This window comes from Trachymyrmex cornetzi, unplaced genomic scaffold (assembly GCF_001594075.2).
Source record: "Trachymyrmex cornetzi isolate Tcor2-1 unplaced genomic scaffold, Tcor1.1 scaffold138, whole genome shotgun sequence".
NCBI classification, from domain to species: Eukaryota; Metazoa; Arthropoda; class Insecta; order Hymenoptera; family Formicidae; genus Trachymyrmex; species Trachymyrmex cornetzi.
Genome location: NW_017295960.1, coordinates 1,392,250 through 1,416,512, shown reverse-complemented (window position 1 = coordinate 1,416,512; position 24,263 = coordinate 1,392,250). Strand labels below are relative to the sequence as shown.

Genomic DNA, 24,263 nt, shown 5'->3' with positions numbered 1-24,263 from the left:
GCACTACCCAACCCTGGTACTTTACGATTGGTTGAATTTTGTTCCGCTGCCGCATAAACCGCTCAATGTGACATCAGCCTCAGGTCTTATATTAGGTCTGTTTGCGTTGCATGAAATCTCTAAATATTTTTACACCTAAAATGAGATAGATATATATTTTACTTTGAAAAGAGAGAAAAGCGAAGATGCCGAGTGCAAAAAGTGCGAGCAACGCGAACAGACCTATTTAAGACTTCTTTAAATTTATCTTTAGATACTCTACGAATTATTTCATTGGCTGCTGAGCATCTAAAGATAAATTTACGGAAGCCTTAAGTACAAGGTCTAACTATGAATTTATCGTGTTTTTGGTTCGTAAATTTCAGATTACTTATCTGAAATATTTGATAGATTTTTATATTTCTGTATCGTTTTTATATAATTTCTAATCAATTTTTATCTGTTCGGCCGCACCGCATTCGCATTCCTTACTTTAAGACCATTTTAAGTATAAATATTTTAAGATGCTAATACAGCTCTATGATTAGTTTATGACATCTTGGAAACGTTATAATAATCAATTACATATAGCTGTATTGACATAATTTTATCAATACCAATCTTTATAGGCCGCAGCACGTTATGCTCTTGCATAACGCATAATGCATAGTGCATAAAGGAATCAACCAATTGAAATTCTTCTTTTCCATGGAATGGGAGGAAAGGAAAGATTCTGATTAGTTGATTCGCTCATGCACTATGCGTTATGCAAAAGTCTGCTGCGGCCTTATCACACACAAAATGACTTAAGCATAGCATAAAGCCCATTCTACATAAGACGCAGAACGCAGGTCGCAAGTGAAACATATTTCAGATTGTAAAGCCCATTCTCTATATAAAGTCGATTCTATAGTTGCAAGCTGATCGCAAGTTTGTTGCGACAGCCAATCTTGCATTTTGAAATCAATGCTTCATATTGGCTGTCGCAACAAACTTGCGATCAGCTTGCAACTAACGTAGAACCGGCTTTAGACGCAGAACACGAGTCGCAATCGCAAAACTAGAAACTAACCTAACGTATTTTAATTATGATTCGATTGTAGGACGCAGAACGCAGGTCGCAAGTGAAACATATTTCAGATTGTAATAGGTTGCAGACCGCAATACGTAGGTCGCAAGACGCAGGACGCGAAAGTTGAAGTTGACCCAACTTTCTGCGTCCTGCGTTCTGCGTCCTACAATCGAATCATAATTAAAATACGATAGGTTAGTTTCTAGTTTTGCGACCTGTAACTCGTGTTCTGCGTCTTATGTAGAATGGATTCTGTATCTTGAAACGAGGTGAAAATTATAAAAGTGAGCGAATTTACTAGAATACTGATAATTTCATTGGTCAACGCCTAGTAAATTTGCTCACTTTTGTAATTTTCATCTTGTTTGAAGATACAAAATCGACCCCAAGCTCACACAGCCCTCGGCTGAGTACAGGGGGTCGATTCTGTATCTTCAAACAAGATGAAAATTACAAAAGTGAGCAAATCTACTAGGTGTTGACCAATGAAATTATCAGTATTCTAGTAAATTCGCTCACTTTTGTAATTTTCACCTCGTTTCAAGATACAGAATCGATCCCCAGATGTGTAGTATTGTATCGATGATAACGGATAATTGATGATAACGAAACACAACTTGTGTCGCCGTGTACACGAAAGTGTCTAGGGATATTGCAATTGGAAAGCACAGAAAGCACCCATTGTCGACTACTAGCGCAAGCTTTGATTGCGACTGCTGCTTTTCCGCTTTCTGCTTTTCCGTCAAGAAATAAACGCGCCCTCAAATCATAAAATCATTTCGCTTATTTATAGTTATATTTCCACATATCAGTCATTATATTGTTAAGAATGAATAAAAATTCTATTATTGTTTTTCAATTCTGAGAGTACAATGATACAGTCATTAAGAGTTACAAAATAGGTCCCTAAATGTTTGATTAATATAACAAAAAATAATTGTACCTATTTTTCTAAATATTTAATAATTATTACTAAATGGTCGAGAAAGAAATCGAAGATTCTAAATACACAAAGTGCAAAGCAATACGAATAGATCTATTAATATATTTGATAATACTTACTAAATATTTAGAAAAGTAAATTATAACAAAAAATAATCGTACCTACTCTTTTCTAAATATTTAATAATTGTTACTAAATGGTTGAGAAAGAAATCGAAGATTCTAAATGCAAAAAGTGCAAGCAATGCGAACAAATCTATTAATATATTTGATAATACTTATCTACTAAATATTTAGAAAAGTAAAAATATTTTTGGTTATATTAACCGAACACGACTAAAAGGCAATCACATCACAATATATCCAACTACATGATAAAATTCTAATTAAACTTGAGAAAATTTTGAAATCTGACAAATTACAGATCGTCTGAGATTTAACTACGCATTGTATTTGGCGGCATTTCACAGGCACGTGGGATTCGTTTTGTGGCCAATCAAACGCTCCGGAAAGAACGCGAGATTTGTTTAAATATCCATTTCTACTAATGTAAATGAACTTTAACTCGGTTTAACTTACGCTTTATCTTATTCCAATACTCAAAACTAAGAAAAGATAATAGAACCGAGATAAATCGAGATTACGGCTAATCAACGTTGATAGAAATAGACATTCAATCGCAAAAATACGAACGCGCCTTGCAGTCGCGGCCGGACGTGCGCATGCGCGGCTCGCGCGCGACGAGCAAAAATAAGATGGCCGACCAAGGAAACAAATAGAGCGCCGTCGTAAATAACACGAGCCGTCCGAGCACGTTCCGAGCGTGGGACCGCCTACATCCGCACGTGTGTTCGCGCGACCCGGTCGGCGTGTAGATCATCCGCGACGTTTGCTCGGCCGACGGCGCGCCGTTTCCCGCGTGCCTCTTGTGTGCGAAAAACGCGCGCGCGCGCGCGCGTGTGTGCACGCACGCACGCACGCTTCATCCGCTCGCGTCCAGCGTGCTCCGTTTTGCTCCGTTTATCCTCGCGCCCGCGTGGAGTAAAGCTCCTTACTCCGCTCTTCTCGCTCTCGTTAACACGACGCGCGTGCTGCTCCGCGTGTAGCCCGCGGAGTCGTGCCGGGGGTGCTGCCGAGGACACGCGGCGGTGGCGGGACCCCACCGAGAGAGCGAGAGTCGAGAGAGGAGAGGCCGCTGACGAGAGCCTCTTGGTCGTCGCGGAGGACGCCGCGTCGTCACCAGAATGCGATCGTGCGACACGCGCGACACGAACCTCTTCGCACCACGTAGCCGATGCCCGCGGTCCGTCGCCTAGCTCCTCATGCTAGTCTCGTCTTCCGAATTGCTTGGGGCACAGCATGAAGGAGATGCTCGGAGGGTGCTGTGTGTGTTCTGACGAGAGGGGTTGGACAGAGAATCCACTGGTATATTGCGATGGACAGGGCTGCACTGTTGCTGTGCATCAAGGTATTTGTCTATTAAATATGTCACAAAGGATACCTGTTTCACTTGACCTTTGCGAAGCTTGCGAGCATTACTTGTTTTTGTTTAACATTCAATAAACAACGAGGACGAAATGTTCCTATAAGCGTTGTGAGCGTCAAGTGGAATGTATCCAAAATAATTTGACTTTCCTCTGTCAATTGAAGAATAATAAACATTATTGTTTTGCAGCATGCTATGGCATCGTTACTGTACCAATTGGACCATGGTATTGCAGGAAATGCGAGTCACAAGAACGCAGTGCTCGAGTGGTACGGAGAATTGTTTCTTTGCACTTGAGAATCCTTATCTTAATATTTATAGCTTTGTAACAGATTAATGCACGTTTTTATCGATGTAAATTAACTTTAATCTCACTTTTTAACTTATTTTTTATCTTTTTCTAGAGAGTTCTTGAAACTAGAAAAAATGAAGAGTTAGTTAAACAAGATTAAAATTAAATTAAATTGATAGAAACGGGCATAAATATTTGATATCTGTACTTTATTTACTATGATAAGATAGTAATGTTTTTATCGATGTATATCGTTATTCCAATAGCGCTGTGAGTTATGTCCGAGTCGGGATGGAGCTCTTAAGAGGACAAATCAAGCAGGATGGGCACATGTCGTGTGTGCTCTCTATATTCCTGAAGTCCGATTCGGTAACGTGACTACGATGGAACCAATTATATTGGAGCTCATTCCTTCAGAAAGATTTAGCAAGGTAAACCTCATGACTTAAACGCGTATCAGACTAGATGAGTGAAATTGGAATTTAACCAATCTGAAGCTGAAAACCAATATCGAGTTTAGTGAAATTTGTTTGGATTTCAAATTCAATCTTTAGTCTGATATATTACAGATATGGCAATGAAACAAATTGATAACTATGAGTGCTTTCCATTTGATGACACAAGTCGACACGAATGTCATTCTTTGTCACTCTCTGAATGTCAACAAGGATAGAACGATGCTTGTGTCGATTTGTGTCATCAAATGGAAAGTACCCTATGTTTAATAACGTTACGTATACGTTTTATTTTGTGTCTTGTAACATAAAAATTGAATGATTTTAGACATGTTACATCTGTGAGGAACAAGGCAAAGGTAGCAGAGCAAACGTGGGAGCTTGCATGCAGTGTAATAAGACAGGCTGCAGGCAGCAATTTCATGTCACTTGTGCACAGGCTCTGGGCTTGCTCTGCGAGGAAGCTGGCAATTATCTTGACAATGTCAAATATTGTGGCTACTGCCAGCATCACTATTCGAAATTGGTGAATAATTCAGTATTAAATATTAATTAACGAATGTTAATTAGTAGGTATTACTTAGATATTAATTAACACTGAGGCCAGTATTCATACTCAGTTCTTATATTCAAGACCGTCTTAAGTTCTGTCTTGAGGTGTTACGAACCAATTGGAGAGAACCATATTAGACATCCATTGTCTTAAGACATTATTACTTAAGACAGTCTTGAAATAAGAACAGACTATGAATACCGCCCTGAGTATAAAAGCTTCCTAGCTAATGTGATCAATTTACAGAAAAAGGGTGGTAATGTGAAGACGATACCGCCGTACAAGCCGATATCCGCTGACAACGGTTCGTCGGACTCATCGCCGGAAAAGGAGGCGGAGACGCCAATAAAGTCGAGCGGCAAGCGGAAAAGCTCGAGTTCCAAGTCTAGCGCGAATTCTAAAAGTAAATCCAATGCTAGTCCCAGTTTAGAGATAAACGGAATCGCGGACGACAAGAGCGGTAGTAGCGGTCGTAATACGCCCAAAGATAATTCCAGCACAAGTTCCAGCAAATTCACGACCTCCAATTTTGTCGAGACCGTGGTTACACAGTCGGAGAGCGTGTTCGGACACGATGGCAATAGCGGCACGATCACCACCGTTACCACGACAGCGACCACTTCCGCGATAAAGACAAACACTGGTAATTCTAACGCGGCGCACAAGACTGTTGGGGGCCAGGGGAAATCCAACTCGTCAACCTCCAATAAAGCGTCGAGTCACACCACCAAGAAGAGAAAGACCGGGGCACGTACACCGACTGTAGGAAACGACAATTCGAATCAATCAGCCAGTTCTGAAGCCAGCGGATCGGTGGTGATGGCGGTCAGCTCCGTAGTGCAACAGACCATTCCGAGTAACAACGTGCAGCCAACAATCACTGAAGCCACTAGCTTAAGCATAACGACAGAACCAGAAAAATCGAAAAAGGTAAAGGTCTTTCGTACATCATTGTATTAAACTAATTTAGCATCCATTCTTGAATGTGAAAACTTTAATTGAACTTGGAAAGGATTCTTTATTAGTCTCACGATATTTCAAATTCAAGGAATTTTGTTATAATTCGTAATAAACTGATACAAATAATCAATTAGATATTGAACTAATTATTTAGAATATGTAAAAAAAGTGCGAATATAATACGTATTTATACCGTGAACTTTTTATTTTCTATAGACACATTAATTGTAACTTTTATAAATATTATATAATGACTAATAATAATTTGAAATATTCGTGATATTCGCTCATATTACTGCAAGATCTTTTGATTTAACAATTTTTTATAAATTAGAAAAACATTTACTTCTATATTTATTTATTTAATGAAATTTCAAGCATTGTGAAAAATTATGAAGACTGAAAGCAAACATCGTGAAAAATGAAACATTTAAAACATTCATCTATAGAATCACTTTACATACATGAGTATAAATGAACACTTAACCTAATTATTTATTCAATTCAGGTCAAAATTACATTTTACTTTGTAATGTAATAAATGGGAACTTTTTTATGTAATCACAAGCAGTTGGCCTTGCTGCTTAGGAAGAAACTATATCTCTGAACAAATTGTATCAATTATATTCACGAATTAACAAAGTTTGATAAGCATAATGAGCAAACCTTGTTAAAAAAATTCTCTTTAGAAATCTATAATTCGGACAAAAGTAATTTTAGTAAAGCTGCTTCAATTATCAAAACTGATTGTCAAAGGTAATGTAGATAAAATATTAAGAAAACTGGAGTTTTCATAAGGTAGTGCTAGAATTGTACGCTTACAATTATAAGTTTTCTATGACTGAACTAGTATGTGTATATTTTTGAAACTTTGTAAGAGAAATATATTTGATATTTGCACAGCACGAAGAAAAAAAGTTCTAGTGCAGTGTAGGAATAAAAACAGACTTCTTCTTAATTGAATGGCATATTTTTATTTAAAATAAACAGTGCAAAAAAAATTTTTTTTTTTTCTTAACTAAACTTCTCAGTGCGTTTTCTCTTTCTTTGTCTCGAGCTGAAAAGAAAAACAGCAGGAGATGAACCGTACAAGAAGTTAAGCTAAAAAGAATAGATCTATTGTTTCTCGTACTGTTTATTTTATCTCTATATTTCTTTGGACACAATGAACTAGCCATTGTTATGTCCAAAGGGCCGTGTTTGAATTCCCACTCCAGTGCTCTCCGGTGTCATGCCATTCTGTCTTCGATTGCAGATGAAAGTCGAGAGTCCGATTCAATCGTCATCGAGCACGCCGGTAGCCACGGAGGCAACCACCATGCCTGTGATAATGGCGGTAACGCAATCCCAGTCCTCGATCGTCACCCAGTCGCCGACGACTACATCTAACAGCATCGTCGTGTCCGTGCCGTTGATTGCCACTTCGCTCGCCAGTGCGGTTCAAAGCGTGGTAACGAGCGCGCCAACGATGTACCAACAGGTGCAGCAGAGTATAATAACCACAGCCGCCAACATCGAACCGCGATCAAGTACGATGCCGAGCACCGAGAGATTCACAGAGAATATACCAATAAAACGAGCTCGGTAAGTCTTCATAATCGGTAAATCCTTATTATAGAACTGTTTTTTGTGGTTGAACTAGTGTATACATTTTTGGAACTTAAAATGAGGAAGGTACATGCTTCATATTTATCAAGATCTAGAAAGTTCCAGTGCAGTCTAGTGCAGAAACAGAAAATGGAATAGTAGTTACGAAATTAAGATTTAATGAGAAAGTTTTCACTCGCCATTGGAGATTCTTTTGAAAAAACACAACATGTGGTCTGTTCTTTTCAGTTGTATTTATTGTCCCGTTTACTTTCCAAAGAATTTAAAGAATACGACAAATTTTTCAAGCTTGTTGCTTGGCCGTAGAATAGAGAGATCCGAGAACTTTTCTATCCTGCAGCCAATTCACATACTTGAAAAATTTGTCGTACTACAAATGTAATAGGCTTTGTCTCTAGGAGATCATATAACTTTTTTCTCTAGAGTGGAAACATGGGTCAAATTTATTGCCAGCACAGAAAATGCTACAGTTTACGTTACGTACATTATAGATTTTCAGTACTGGCAGTCAATTTTGGAACACAGCCAAAAAGTGAAAATTTTTTGTTTGTGTGTATATGTACATACATAAAAATTCTCACCTTTTACATTTTTACTCTAGAGAAAAAGTTATATGATTAGTGCCCAAGGTTGCGTTTAGAGACACTACCTGAGTGCCTTCGAATATTTTATCCTTGTTTATCAAGAATAAAATGACTAAGGCCCAGTTTCACAACTCATGGTTAACTCTTAACCGAGGTTCAACTTATTTATCTTTTTCCAATTCTGGAATTGAAAAGAGATAATGAATAAGTTGAACCACGGTTAAGAGTTAATCGTCAGTTGTGAAACTGGGCCTAAGAGGCATTCATGTAGTGTCTTTGAATCCCCCTCCCCCCAGAGACGCATTCAAGTTCTTATCCAAATGTTTTTCAGATATCATGTTATCTTTTAATATTCGGTAAACAATAAAGATGAAATGATACTTGAGTGGCAGTCAAGTGGGAACATAGCCTAACATGGAGAGAAAAAGAAGAAAGATACTTTCTAATACTCGCCCGTTTTTTATAATTAATCTATTAATGTAGATTAACTTCAATCTCAGTTTAACTTATTCTTTATCTTTTTCTAATTTTTAGAACTAGAGAAGAGTTAGTTTGAACAGAGATTAAAATTAAACATTGATAGAGTGAATCTTATTCTAAAGAGTGCAATCTTACTCTTAAAAATTGAAAATTGAGTCACTCTTTTTCAATTTTTATTCTTTAGAGTGAGATTTCACTTCAAAGACTTTAGAAAGTCTTGCAAGAAGTTTAAAAAATGCAAGAAGTTTAGTAGAAAAGAAAAGATCAAAAGAATGCAGTGCTGCATTTGGGAATACACACAGAGTTGCTTCAGGTATCAATTTAACATGTTACGTTGTTATCTTTAACAAGGATGGAATGATACTTGGAGGCATTTGGTGTGTATTTCCAAATGCAGCTCAGACAAAAGTTCGTAAGAACTGATTAGAAAAAGTAGATTAAACCAACGATTTGTTGTAATTATAACTCTCTCACAATTGTATCAACAACGCATATTTTTACTGTGTGAAATTTTGCCACAGGGGAAGAATTTTGCCACAACGGAGAAAATATTATATTTAATTAAAGTTTAGTTAAGTTACAATGTGAATAAGAAAAGTCAAACAAATGTGTATCTTTTTCTGTCGTTATTGTTGCAATCGAAATTATGAACATTGAATTTATTTAGTGAGAATTTGTGCAGTGACTGTGCGCGAGGTACTTCCAAGTTTTCAAGTGAATCCAGTTCAGAAGTCAGAAAGGAAAAGCACATGCGGCTCCCTGGAGTCTCAGGAGTTGTGTTACGCGCCGCGTGTGTTCAAAATGGCGGGTGATTAGTAAACAAGGTGGCCAAAGTTCTAACCTCTTCTTACGTTAGAATCGGACAGAATTCGCCTACGGAATGTTTACCCGACTGAATACTCGAATAGTCCTGTCGAGTGAAGGACGATCATCAAAACACGGCTGTGTGCCGCGCGTTCGTATCGCAAGTGGAGGCGAGGCTGGACGAGTCGCAACTGCGACGAAAGATGGAGTGTGTTTACATCAATGTTGTGTCTATGTATTGAGCACGGCGGTTCACTCGGGGTCATTCGGCGAGCGAACTCGCGCGCGCGCGCTGCATAATATGTAATTGCATCGCGGAATTGTTGCGATATTGTGACGTGTTTGTGTGCGATATTGTCGTATTGTAACGTAATCTCGATAAGACGGGAGTGGAAGGAAAAAAAGGAGAGAACGAGAGAAAAAACGTCGCCGGTGTCGAGCGGCCCCCGTGACTCCACTCGCGTACTCGACGCGCGGATTGTGGCGAACAGGAGGCATTGAGGTTATGTTTGTTTTTTCCTCGGCGAGGCGCCTCACGGGCAACGAGCGACGAAAGGGTGTAACGTGACATCGTAAATGGCATTCCGTCGTGACGATTCGCCTCTGTGTGCATCGATCTCGTTCCTCCTCTTCGTTTTGTTAAATGGTTCGATAATGTTTAAAAATTGTGTTTCCCATTTTGGGATAATTTCTGACCGTGTGTTAAAGTAATAACGGTTTTTTTTTTTTGGTCACGCTGTTACTTGTTGTCTAGTTGTTACGTAAAATAATAAATGTTTTTGTATTTTGATAGAAGAATTTTGAATTTGATGTGAGCCACTATGCTAATAGTTTCGATACATTTGTTAACTTTCAGTTCCCAGTCATCGGACAAGCAAGAGAAGCCTCGCAAGCCAAAGCGCGGCTCCAACAACCAATTATCACTGCCGCAGTCCCAAACGTCAGTCTCATCAATCGTAACCTCCGTCTCCAGCACCGCCGTTGTGACAACGACCAAGAGAGGCGCGAGGAACAATCATCAGACCCCTCCGCCCGCCGCCACGGTGGCCCCAGTGCCGTCAATTATTCAGGGCCCTGCATTGGCTACTGTCGGACACTTCAGTAGCATCAGTGGCCCAGGTTCTGTGAACATTATGGGGCCCACTGTCAAGGAATCGCCTCCTAGTAGTCCAGGGTCAGAAAGCATGAGTAGTACCACGAGCAAACGGAAGAGGAAAACTGCCGCATCCACTCCCATTCCGTCTGCATCGAGTACACCAACCGCTCTTGCTAATATATCGATAAAGGAGGAGAATAACGTGAAACTGTAAGATTTGCTAAAAGATTAAAGAGAAAATTGTCAATTAGAGGATAATGTGAACTTATCTTTCTCTTTTCTCAGATTTCAAAATGGAGTTAGTGCACCACATATGCTAGGGAATCAGTTGAATCCTACTTCGACGATGGCACAAAAGATGTCGGACACACTTTCGCAGGAGCTTGAGGCTCATTCCATTTTTACAGAGGCGAGTAACTCCAATACAAACTTGATTGGACCGCAGCTGCACAGTCGAGTAATAGCATCTGTACGTAAAAACACGTCAATTTGACATCATATTGAATTCGAAGCAACAAATCTTGTTGATAATATGGTACAAAGTAAATTAAGTCTTATAAATTGTATCGTTTAAGACGAATTGTTAAAAATATTTTATATTTTAAGCAGATACGATCTGGCCAGACGAGCGCACCTTCCACTTCGTTCTCTACAGTTTTCTCCTCGAGCAACACTGGGGGTCTTAATACAGCCACTACCAGTGGAACTTTGGGTAGCGGAGCGATTCCACAGACGCTGGATCAGCTCTTGGAGAGACAGTGGGAACAAGGAAGTCAATTCTTAATGGAACAAGCCCAACACTTCGATAGTGAGTATATGGCAAGAGAAAAATGCGCTTAAAACTGCATGGGTTTGATAAAAAGGAAAGGCTATGCTTTTTTTCGTTTTTCGCGATAACATTCATTGACTGATTAAAAAAACTGCATGTCACGCTTTACATTAAACTTTTGTCGTAAAACTCGTATTATTTGAAATTCTTATTTCTGATGATATTGCTTTAGCCTTTTAATAGAAAGCGTTCTCCACTTAGATAAATTATAAACCAGCAACGTTATCAAAATCTGTTGCAGTTGCATCCCTGCTTTCCTGCCTACATCAATTGAGAGCTGAGAACCTTAGGCTAGAGGAACATGTAAATAATCTCCTGCAAAGGAGAGACCATTTATTGGCTGTGAATGCTAGACTTGCTATTCCGTTGACAACTCAACCTAGTTCACATCCAGGTTAGTTAGATCAGCCATTTCATGATATATTTTGTATCGTTCATAAAGAGGCAACGTGCATAATGTATCTTTTTATTATTTTCAGTGAATAATATACATCCAACTGTGAATCCGTCTCATCCTACTGTCTCGCACTCGGAAGTGCCACCTGGCGCTCCTGCACCAGTACCTAGAGTGAGCCGTGAACAGCGAGTAAATAACGCGTACATGCCTCATTCTAGTTCCAGTAGTCATCCAACGACATTGGAGAACGGTTTGCCACCGGATCCTTCCCCGCCTGCAGCTGCTTCTCTTGCTCAGTATCACCGAGGATCACTGGTTGCACCTCAACCAAGTCCATCAATGAGGTAACGTATTTGTTTATAGAATATCTTGTTAATGTAATCTATTCAAATTTGTTCTTCACAATGTAGGCACAGTCCGGCTGGAGCGGGATATCTTCAAGGTCAACCAAGCAACATAGTATCGCCAGCACCAGCGAACACTTCCGGCGTGGTACGAAATTCATCTGTCACGCCAGATCCGCTGCGTGGTGTACCAAGGTCAGTAAATAGTATCTTCATTTTGTTCTGTTATATATATATTATTTTTATATATTTATGTCGGATTGAATTTAGAATCTGCCGACTAGCCACGGGCCATCACTCAAGTCAACAGCTCTTGTACAGAGCTACGCGTCACTACTTATTACGAATACAATTTTTATTAATTTGCCAGGTCGGCGTCACAATCGTCGAGCAGTTACATGCCGTCGATGTATCAGCCCACCATGTCCAGTCTCGCCAGCAATCAAGTAGGCGGAGTTCATAATCTTCACTCGCATGGACCCTCTCCGACTAGCCACGGGCCACCAGGCAAGCCCAGCTGAAGGTAGATTCACTTGACGTGGTAGCTGCGGGTCTTAATTATTAAAATGAGATTCGTTGACACATATATATATATATATATGTTATCCAGCATCAAAGGACCCAATCTCACCGCAAGAGAGACCTAACTGTGCTTCTTCGCAAGATATTAATCGATACATTTTTCTCCGCCAGGTTTATCGGCACAATCGTTTTTTTTATAAGATATAAATTACTTTAATGATGTCGATTACAGTTTACAATGTACAGACATATATCTCGAGATTTATATCTTTATATCTCTTCACAAAGTATCTTAAAGCAGTTACATGTATATATCAATCATATATACACTACAAATCTAAGTATTTTACACCTATTTGATAGCGATTTTGTCATGGATCTCATTGAAAACGCTGTGTTCATGTGTGCATCAAATCAAGTATTCACTACAATTTTTTTTACGATCTTTCTATTTTTAACTTGTTAGATTTTTATACGTACGAGTTATATGTACATTGCAACTGTAACAATATATTAGAGGCTCAATAGGGTGTGTAATGTAAAAAAATTTAATTCAAGACGAAGAAGCAGTTAGGAAGATTTGTCTCGTAAATTTCTCTAACATATTATATCATGATATTTTATCATGAAATAATTATAAAATTTTTTAAATTTATTAAAATGTTAAATGAAAATATTGCTGGAACATTATTATAAATTAAAAAATAGTAATTTTTTTCTTTAATTAAAGAAAAAATTAGGTATATTTGAGACATACTCTTTATCTCTCTTTGTAGGGATCATCATTGAACAGCAAATCCACAGATGTACAAATATTAGACTGTAAGTTAATCTATCGCGTTAAATAGCAATAATACAGTAGGTGTACATTCTAACGACGGTAACTGCGCGTATTTCTGGTGGTGCGACAAAAGGATACGCGAAATTTTATAAGAAATTAAAGAAAAGAGAAAAAGAGTTAACGAAGAACACGTAACCGAAAATCGAAAGGAGAGAAAACTGAACCACCGGTTACATTGATTTCGATAAGTTAATCGTGCATACCAACTATTCCTGTTATACACAAACGTTCTATAAGAATCACAATTTTAAAACCGATGTGCTTATGCAGCTTTCCTATTTCTTTAGCGTACCACCGTTGAGATGTACCGCAGCGTGTGTACTATATGACAATGATAATATCGAGTGCAACCTATTTCAAAGCTAATTTAATGTATATTCTAATCTTATACACACACGTATAAAAAAAAAAGGGTGAAATACCTAAATATGTACAAGACGAGCACTGCCTTTCGCCAACAAGAGCTGTGAAGTAGGTTGATCGCAATTCGACATTTTCTAGAGAACGCATGATCGTTTCGTTTAACTTCATCTGCCGTCCTTTCGTCTCATTATCCCTCTCCATTCAACTTCCCTTTTGGAGCCTATAGATTTCATCGATATTTGGTCGTCATTATGCATAAATTCTCGAGGAATGCAAATAGAACGAGATATTGTGCCATCGTTTGATCTGTTGTAAAATTGAAGACATAATATTCCGACTATCATATTAACCCTCTAATAACAGGGTCGAGATCAGATATAGTTCTACGGCTTCATCAGTCAAAGCATTTTTTTATTTTGCTACAATTATTTAAAATCATTAAATTTTATTGTATTTTTTCCATCTACAAATAAACATAGGACGAAGTTTTAGAATGTTATTATTTACTTTTTACCCATTTTTTACATTGATTCAATAAAAAATAAACAACAGGGGTCGAGCGGACTCCAACTTTCCTGGATACGTTCTGAAAATCCACCATATCATTAGAGGGTTACCTAATGTATTAATAATTATATAAATTACTTGATTAAATGTCAATATGACTGGTCGATATTTGTATTTCAGTACTTATTTATTATTTAAAATAAATTCATATAATTACATTATAATATAATTTGTACATCGGAGTTTAAGATATCAATAAAAAATTAATGTACTAAATTAAATTATAAATGAGAATTATATTTATTTGTTAATTATGAATGAATTAAGTCTATTCTCCATTAACTATTTAATTCAATTTATTTATTGTATTAAATTATTTAACCAATTTAATTAAATAAATAAATAATGAATTAATTTTGTTGATCAATTTATAGATGGAACAAGATTAATCACGAGAACAATTGTCACATTGTGATTATAATAATTTCAACGAGTGGATTATAATAATTTCAACGAAATTGTGATTGTGATATTATTCGAGGATGATAATGAAAAATTACAAACAAGACCGAACGACGGCACAGATCTTGATGCAAATATTTAAAAACTTGTGAATACTTGTGCGATACATATTATATATGTATATGTGTATGTATTGAGATCGCGATATGCGCGAATAATCGTGTAAGATATGGGACGCACGATCGTTTGAAGTTGAAGCTACATTGCTTAAAGATGTAATATGCGTATATGTCGGAATTGAAGTTAATTCATTTCACTTCGTTTCCGTGAAGATAGCCTTCGATTTTCTATTCGCACCATCATTGTCTATGATTTCCGAGAGCGTGCGACGCCGTGTGCAAATCGCAAAATCAAAAGTGCTAGACGATACGGTAGAACATTTTTAGGAAATAAAACTTGGTAAGGAAACGTAAGGTATTCCGCTCAAAGGCTACGGTATATGTAATAAAATGTAGCTCGTTTATAAGTTGGCGAAGAAATTTGCATGTGATACTGCAAACAAATCACAGAATGACATGCAATGTAAAACGACAGTTGGAAATGGAGGGGGAAGAAAAGAGGATCGACAAGTGTCCGCTGCGATCGGCCCGAATGCATAATTCACGGATAAGGTTTCGTCGTGTCGTTGAAATTGCGGGAAAAAAAACGGAGAATGTCATACATGTAGTATTCGTAGACGTCGAAAAGAAAATGAAGGGGGCACACTCGCAGGATGATACACGTCCCATGCTGTCGCTTTATTTTTGCACCATGGTTACGAGCATAATATGAGATTTCTCAGCCTCGCAAAAACTAATTAAACGAATGAATTATATAAATATGATATACGTACGTATGTTCGAATTTGTCGTACAAAACTAAAATTTTCCCAAAACCACCTTCCAGCGATTACTATGTTTGTCGAGCGGCATAGAAGAGTTCGAGAGGTTTTATGAAGAGCTATAGGGATCGACTGATTATATTTTACCGCATTGTGTTCTTTGTCGTAATCCGACGATGTGTTCTCTAAATCTGTATATCAATTTTCTCCACCGCATTTTTATTTACGAGATAACTAGATATAATGCGTTTTACGTAAAAGTATTAGTTCGCATCGACTGGAACATGTTAGAGGTGGTTGAGGGATAATAGGATAAAGTAAGGGAATCGATTGTATTGTCGACTAAATTTGTAAGTCCGATTAGCGATTAGAAGCGGGATTTTTAAGCGAAAGAGAAAATTAATTAGGAATCTAGGTTTATAAATTGTACGATAAAAGTAATATTGTATATTCAACAGAGAGCGAGGTGCGGGAGTAGTAGACATGAAAACACCAAACCTACAGAATAGCTTATCACCACTCAGGGAGAATCAGTTTTACGCAAAATTCTGCCGAGTTTTCCTTGTGGGCGTCGATTATGCACGCGAGTACGTAACAACAGTCGAATTATCGTGCATTCTTGAGAGTCGCATTTATTATTTTGTCATTTCGTTTTTGTGTTTAATAAGATACGATTGCGCGAAAAATAGTCACGTATATTCAACATAAAAGTTCACTTCTTTTTTTATTATGAAATACCTTCTCACAAAATATACTTCCAAGGGATATTCTATAAACGTTTTTAAGATATAGAATGTCTTCTGGATGTTTCTAGGACGTCTGTTGGCGGTCCTAAAAGTCTGTGCTGTAGATTTTCATCTCTACATGAATTTGATATTTTTAGTTGACAAATATCTCAGGTAAGTCTTGGCAAATTTGTATTTCGCACGACAATCCAGACTATTCTTAACAAACATTCGATTCACAGCCTCTCAAGAATGTACGACGAGAGGTATCGAACTCCAATGCGTATTGCTCGTACTGATTTGGTGAGTTTCATGATTGACGACCTTGTCGAAAGTTCGCTAGGATTTCTAAAAAGAAAGAGGAAGAAAACGACAAAAAAAAATAGAGAAAAAATGCGTGATCTTGCGACGTGACATCGCGTTTGTATTGAAGAGTATTTTATGCATTATCAATATAGTCGACTGTATTGTTAGAGGATATATTATATATGGTACGCGTGAGGCAATTACAGAAAATAAAACGGCGAGGAATAAAACAGTTGTATGATATCCTAGCAGAGAAAGGAATGAAAAAAAAAACGAGAAAGAGGAGGAGGGAAAAAAAAGTCGAAGTCACAGAGCAGTACGATGATATTTTTTCACAGCTGATCAGTGCCAAATTTTTTCAATCGAATCATTGAAACTTCTCGATTCCTTAGGCGGCTTTCGCGAAACGTACGTGTAGAACGTAGGAAAGAAACCGGCGATATCGCGAGACGAAAGAAAGAAAAAGAAATTATTTGCACATCTATTTAGTCATTGACACGGATAGGAGTCGATCGTCATCGCATCGTGTGTGTGCATGCGTGTGTGTATATGTGAGTCGGTGAGGCTTTTCTTTCCCTTCGAGACTGCGAGCGTCGATTACTTATTTCTTTCTTTTTTTTTTTTAAATATTACCATGTTGAATTATCCATCGTATCGCTTCTGCCATCGTGTCATTTCTGCCAGGTGCAAAGAAGAAGAGAAAAGAGGGTGTTTCTGCGCTTCTGTGTTCAATCTCCAACTGCCAGAAAGACAAAGCAAAACAATTGTGTTCCTAATCATCCGAGAATCGGGCTCTTGCGTCTGCGAGCGTATTAATTAGGTAATTTCCTGTTTTCGCGTATCCAAAGCCTTCTCCGACGGCGCGGAGAGGATGAAGAAATTCATCATTGACGATCACATCGACGTAGCGATTGTGCGCGTAGATTTTACTTTCGTAGATAAGATCTTATCTAAGAGCGATGCGTTAAATCTTATGTAATGGACACTTTTACCAAATAAATTGTCACTTTCCGAGTACGAGTATACTTTCACCGTGTTTCCGATCGTGTTCCCGAGATTCAGGAAAAAGCGTCTCCGAGATCGTCTCTTCGCGCGATTTTTCATAACTTTGCGTTTTACTTCTCGCTTAATTCTCCATAAAGTAGATTATATTTATAAGGATTTCTTATCTTTTCTTCAGAGTTGCTACAAAATTGGAAATAGGGAAGTAAGGCAAATCAAAGGAGAAAGTTAGAGAATTTTGTAAAATTTTCGGGAAAATTAAAATTCTTACATATATTTTATCAACAGTTACGATTATTGTTTTTATGTAAAAAATATAGAACGACACATAAGCTACTTGCAACCAAATTTATATTGAACAAAAAATTCGGACGCTTTGTTAAACGTTATATATTTAACAATATAAGGAAATGCCTCAAGTGATTAAAAATCAATTATAAAAACAGTAGCTACGAGCCAAAAACAATACATTTAACAAACAAATTTATTTTTGACTCATAACTCTTGTTTTTATAATTGATTATGTAATTACTTTCTATCGGAAAAAAATGTGAATATAACAAAAAATTTATCGAGCAAACGTAATTGTCGCATCTCGCTTTCTTTCATCTATTATAAAAACAGTAGCTACGAGCCAAAAACAATACATTTAACAAACAAATTTATTTTTGACTCGTAACTCTTGTTTTTATAATTGATTATGTAATTACTTTCTATTGGGAAAAAATGTGAATATAACAAAAAATTTATCGAGCAAACGTAATTGTCGCGTCTCGCTTTCTTTCATCAATTGCAAACTTTGTAATTCAGTATCTTTTTAGTATACAGATTATTCGTCGAGCCATAATCTCGGAATAAAAATATGCGATCGATTCAAATGGACGATCGACAAAAAGATATACCGTGAGGTCGTCCGTTTCATCACGTAAGGCGACTTCGGGATATTATTTTTGCGCTGAGGGAAGCAAGAAGCTTCCTGGACTTTCTCGTGCGCGCAAACACGACAATCCGAAGACCGCGCGGACAATTCCGCAGCGGTCTATCTCTCTTTATCCTTCTCTCTGTCTCTGTCTTTCTCCCTTTCTCTCTACACGGCCAACGATCGTGGGAAGTCTCACCTGCGACCTCGTCTCCGGCGAATCAATATTATACGAAAGCATGCGAGCAGTATACCGTAGATAACGCCGAAGACAAGTCTCTTGGTGAAGCAAAGAGAGGAAGCCGCAATCGTTCGCTGCCTTTCCCGATTGCGAGCAAAATTATACGTTATATCGAGAATTTATATCAATCTCTTATCAAGGGAAGATTCGATTGCACATTTATTTTCATGGAGCCAAATAGGATCTTGTTATTCTTTCTTTCTTCTTTATACGTTCATTCATGAAATAATTGAAAATAGACGATATTTTTTTAATTCAGTTGGAAATATCTGACCCAAATATAAGAACACGCCAAGTCAAGAGAAAGTCAAAATGATTTCATTTTGACGTCATAAAATGATGATTTTTGGTTACAAAATTTGATCGTTTATTGATATTAAAAATCAAAATAGACTCATTTTGATTTTTTACTGACTGTATTTCTTGAGGAGAGAAAGTACAAGCAATAACAAGCTTAGATTTTATTTGAAATATAATTTTATCTTTATTACATTATACTTAATATAATTAATTAATTAGCGGATCGTTAATCCTTTTTTAACATTGAATTATTTTTAAAAAATTTAAGATTTGAATAAATTCAGATTTTTTTTTAACAGAAACGGAATTTGTCGATAAATTTATTTGCATTTTGTGAAGTTTTCACAATGATAAATTTTAACAATTTGTATTACGTTTATATCCGCACGCACGTTCTCCCCCTGGATCAGTAGAGGGTCCTTTGTTATGGCATTAGACGTGGCACTGTCCAGTGTAAAATGCGAATAGGATTTCATTGAGAAGGTTATACACTACGAATTTTCACGCCGGATTTAACTGCAGATTTTAGATTCTTATCGTAGCCGAATTTGCACCCGGTGCGATGTTATCAATCGCGAGAGGGGAATCATAAATTTTTTGTCCTCTCATCCTGAATATTGAAAATAAGAGATTATTTTATATATTAAGTCAACCTCCTCTAATTATTATTAAATAATTACAAAATTTTTTATTGAAGATGTTCTCTTTAAATAAAATTCTAAAATCTTTAAATAGAAATTTAAATAAAACTTTTTACCGAATTGATTATTGTATTTACTGAATTGGTTATCACATTTTTTTTATGATAAATGAATTAACGAAGAACGTGAATGCAGTGGACATAATAAACTTCGTACTTTCTATTTAATTTATTTTAAAATTTTACATCAGCTTCAACTTACTCTCTAATTTTTTCAACTGGAATCTCATTCTAAAGAATGAAAATTGAGCCAGTCTTGAAAAAGAGTGGCTTAATTTTCAATTTTGGAGAACGAGATGTCACTTTTTAGAGTGAGACTTACTCTAGAAATTTTAGAAATTATTTTATATCAATAGATGGCTTTCGCCAAAGGCTACGAGAAACATACTGTGAACGTTTATAATTATAATACAAATTCACTTTATAATTTTGCAAATATTTTTTAACGCGTCGTAATTCTATGCTATTTTAACAAGTGATATTTATATTGTTCCGTATCTTCGCTCCTTCGTTTTTTTATATATTCTATAGAAATTTTTCAAACCTGATCTTCTCCCCTGGAGAGCATTCGTCCATATTCTATTTTTTTAACATCTCTTACCGCTTCTCTCTCCCTTCGAAAACGTGTCACTCGTCGATCGTGGCACCGCACGAGGATTATATTTATGATTGGACTTAAATCTCCGAAGAGAGATAATTGGAATATAATAAAGCTCGTAGAGGAAGGCAGACCAAAAATGCTAGCGAGACTTCGGGGGGTAACGGACAACCACTCGGAGGGTGCAGCTGCCTAGGTATTTGCGTGTTCCAGTTTTATCCCCGCGGAGAAGAGGTGGAGACGAGCCGCAGGGTGGATAGATGCTCTCTTTGATTCAATTCTGCATCACTTGAGTCTTTTCTTCTCGCTTCTCTCTCTCTCTCTCTCTTTCTCTCGAGCGACAGGGAAAAGGGTGCGTTTACTTTACTAGTTCTGTACTTTGTATAAATTTTAAATGTAAATGCGAAAGAAGGTATGAATATTCGCAAATAATGCAAATTAAGTTTTTTTCGAACTTGCATTTAATATTTAAATTATTCAATGCTTTTTAGCTCTGTTAAAGCTCATGTTTTTCTGTTGATTTTTTTTATCATATTTTTATATTTTTAAATTTAGTACACTGTTTTTTAATAACGCGAATTACTTTACAATAATTTATTACCAGATTATTATTTATTGCAATATATGCAAATAACTTTTCTGTCATTTATCGCAAAAGCGCATTTTTTTAATTCTATCTGTTCTTATTAAGATTAAGGAGAAAGAAAAGAAAAAAAACGTATCACAATTTTAAAAACTTTTGACAACATATTTAATTTCTCGTAAAAAGAAATTTATGTTGAACACAAAATTATTTTTAGCGTATAATGCATGAATTATTTTTTCTAAAAATCATTTAAAAAATAATTTGGAAATTATTTATAATATAAGAAAAAAAGCGAAATTATCTCAAACAACAGTAAGTGAAAATTATACGCTTTAAAAATTGTTTCAGAGAAGGATATGACAGGAAAAGGGGCGAAGTGTTATATCTCCATTCGAGCGCTATTACATCTCCATGTTACGTTGTAACGCGCGGACGTCGGGTACCATTATTGCGACAGGAGAATCGAGAATTAATACTTTATTTGTGTGTCACTCCAGCTGCGAGGATCAACACAAGTGCCCCTTGCGACAAGAGGGATACCCTTAATGCGCGGCTCCGCTGAAGGGAGAGAGGAGAGGGGGCCCGGATTCTATGGTTTGCTAATTTCCACGGGATCATCGTACCATGACGTTATAGCGGATTAAGCTCAATGCAGAGTACTGAACTTTCGCGCCTCTCAATGACCGCTTCTTTCCGGACGGTTGAGACCAATATTTCGGATGCCACGAATAAACTGCCAGTTCATCGTAACCCTTTACAGACGCTTGGTCTTCTAACGAATAATGATTGTTAAGAGATTCCTGACTACTCACCACAGATCTTCAGATTAATGAGGTCGGAAGCGAGAAAGATCTTAATAAAAATTTTTGCAAAATATACATTAAAATAGAAATATTTTTCGATAAAACAATATTTGCATTTGATAGAGTAAACTCTTGTAAAATGTATTGAAAACTCTCAGTTGCTAGTCACTCTCTCACTGGTTCACATCTTATAATAACTTATCTGTATTTCAAGATTGTATGATAGTGCATCGTTCACTGTAGTTCAATATAAACGTAGACATAATAATTTGAATATTCAACGAGATACCACAGACGATGTTTTCTTAGGAATTTATACCGAGCGATATAGATTAACGATGTTCTGGATTTAATTCTTAATTTTTATAACTACATTTATCGTACACACTGAAGAGGATCCAATTCTTGGGATCGAAACGTCTGTAAATTGAGTTTGAATAAATTGAATCTAATCACATGAAGACTTTGTGTTTGGCTTACATTTGGCTGCATTTTTATATCATTTGAAAACTCTTCTTTTATTTCGATATAGAATAAAATCATATTTATTTCAATTCTACAGCTGTCGTGTAATATCTTGTTTCATTTTATGATTAGGCATAACTTAATTACAAATATATAGTTATTTATTGCTGGAACACAAAGAGAGTTGTCGGTATATATTTTAAATTCTATCGATTGTTATTTTATTAAATATTACGAAAGTTGTTTTATTAAAAAATATTATATTTTATAATATAGTTTGCAAGAATTTTCTTTATATATTTTTCTCGCTTGTGATATTACAATCCAAGATAGTTGCAGTGAATAGGAAGGAATTTTAAAAGACGACGGAAAAATCATCGCGAGGTACTATATCTTGCAACGTTCGTGATACACACACATGAAATGAGATTCTAAATTTTACTTCTGATAAGAAATATTATTATTTGATAGATAGAAGGACTCTTCTTGTAAAAATAAATTAACAATAATAAAGGGCAAAGTAAGAGTCAACGATCAAATAAAAATAAAATAAATTTAAATAAAACGTCTAGTTTCAGATATAAAATATATAATTAGTTAGAAACATGAAATATTATTATATCTTCTTTATCTATACAGATTTTTAAAGAATTGAACATTGTGTCATTTAAATTAATATGTGATCTCTTTCTTTAAATTACGAACTCACATGTTTTATTATTCAGGTATTACTTAGCTCGCGCATATCAGCTTAAGGTTAAAAAATCGTTCACCCTGATCGAGCGTGTGAGCGATAAGGGCAGGTGTATCGACACACCTGCGTCAACCTAGATAAGCTCTCGGTCACTCGAACGTTGCATAAACCGATTCATATTCTCTTTCGAGAATATATACACATTGTGATAAGAAGAGTGCTTTGATACAAGTTATATTGTTCTTCTTTAATATTAATGTTTCTTATCACTATTTACGAACATATTATCTTCGAACTAGAGTTTCCTTAAAACAACATCCCATTATAATTACTGGAAATAATTTTGTTTTAGATTTTATAAGCAGATTCTACGATAAATCGTGTCAGCTTTCTTTTTAAAGGAATCTATTATTTACTTTTGTATCTATTTTTTTAAATATTTCATATTTTTAATAAGAATTTAATTTGAATTCTCTTATAATAAAGATAAAAATATAAAATGAATGTACTAAAATTATGCAATCTGAGTGTGACGAGAAGGGATGTTCATCTGAAAGTCACCCGAGGATTTCTTCGGATTCTCCACAAGCGCCCAAGAAGGATCTCGTGAGCAATTCAAAATTTTATTTCTCTTGAAATCTCTTTAAAATCGAGGAATCAAATCAAAAAGCATCAAGCGCTTATCGGACGCTTTATCGAATGGCACGAGACGCATCTTATCAGACGATGGAAATTTGGAATCGATCGGGGTTATACGCGACTCGCCTCCTCCCCTTCGCCCAGTATACGAAATCGTCCCTAATTGTCCACAAATCGACGGCCACCCTCGATTTCCCGAATCGTTAAGTACAACCACCCGAGGGCCTAGGGGCTACCGTTCCGCTAGCCCCCCTCGAGACGTCGAGAGGGTTCGGGTTCACCGGGCACACACCCCCGGTAGAATATGGATTCAATTACACCTCATTGTACTGCGGTGTCTATAAACAACGCTGTTTTCACAGCTGATAGTGGCCCATCGCGCTCTGCGGATCGTGTACTCCGGGCATATTGCGAGCGCAGCGAACGCACTATACTTTGTTTGAGGAGCAGACTTTCAAAATGCGTTTTGTCCAAAATTTATAATTTTCAGAAAACGAGAAAGAAAGAAACTATGCACTTTACAGAAAATAACAATATGTCAATCAATAGGATGTGAAATATTAAACAAAATTGCTTAACAATTGTTTAAAATGTTAAACAAATGTATTTTGTTTGTTCCTAGTTAAAAAAAACATAATGCACACAAAAATGTCTACACTGTTAGAAATTTCTCAATGAATTTTAATTAACATGTAAAGGAAGCATGTGGTTATGCACGAAATTAAATGTAATGAAAGATGTAAATAAAAACTAAATTACAGTAGTCTTAAATGTGATGAACGTGTGTATTGAAATTAATGAACACATTATTATAGAAATTAATTTACAC

The 24,263-nt window shown here is 36.5% G+C and overlaps 1 protein-coding gene across 5 annotated transcripts; it reads left to right on the top strand.

Annotated features, from left to right (window-relative positions):
- The first annotated feature begins 2,771 nt into the window (after window positions 1-2,771).
- On the top strand, window positions 2,772-21,229 carry Alh (coiled coil domain containing protein Alhambra). 5 transcript variants are annotated; one of them, XM_018522882.1, is made up of 14 exons: window positions 2,772-3,461; window positions 3,669-3,748; window positions 4,038-4,202; window positions 4,555-4,752; window positions 5,026-5,709; window positions 6,995-7,323; window positions 10,072-10,521; window positions 10,597-10,780; window positions 10,918-11,119; window positions 11,382-11,534; window positions 11,620-11,881; window positions 11,948-12,076; window positions 12,252-12,404; window positions 21,182-21,229. In XM_018522882.1, exons 1-13 carry the CDS (start codon window positions 3,353-3,355, stop codon window positions 12,400-12,402), a joined length of 3,096 nt encoding a protein of 1,031 aa, XP_018378384.1. In that variant the 5' UTR covers window positions 2,772-3,352; the 3' UTR covers window positions 12,403-12,404; window positions 21,182-21,229. The 5 variants fall into 5 exon arrangements, with proteins under 5 accessions (XP_018378384.1, XP_018378382.1, XP_018378383.1 ...); XM_018522880.1 differs by lacking the exon at window positions 21,182-21,229 and adding an exon at window positions 13,180-14,199; XM_018522881.1 differs by lacking the exon at window positions 21,182-21,229 and adding an exon at window positions 12,492-12,969.
- Window positions 21,230-24,263: the final 3,034 nt, after the last annotated feature.

Coding starts and splice junctions, on each gene's coding strand:
- Alh (XM_018522882.1), top strand. CDS start 3,353: ATGAAGGAGATGCTCGGAGGGTGCTGTGTGTGTTCTGACGAGAGGGGT. Junction 5,710..6,994: donor AACCAGAAAAATCGAAAAAG/GTAAAGGTCTTT, acceptor CTTCGATTGCAG/ATGAAAGTCGAGAGTCCGAT. Junction 10,522..10,596: donor GAGGAGAATAACGTGAAACT/GTAAGATTTGCT, acceptor CTCTTTTCTCAG/ATTTCAAAATGGAGTTAGTG.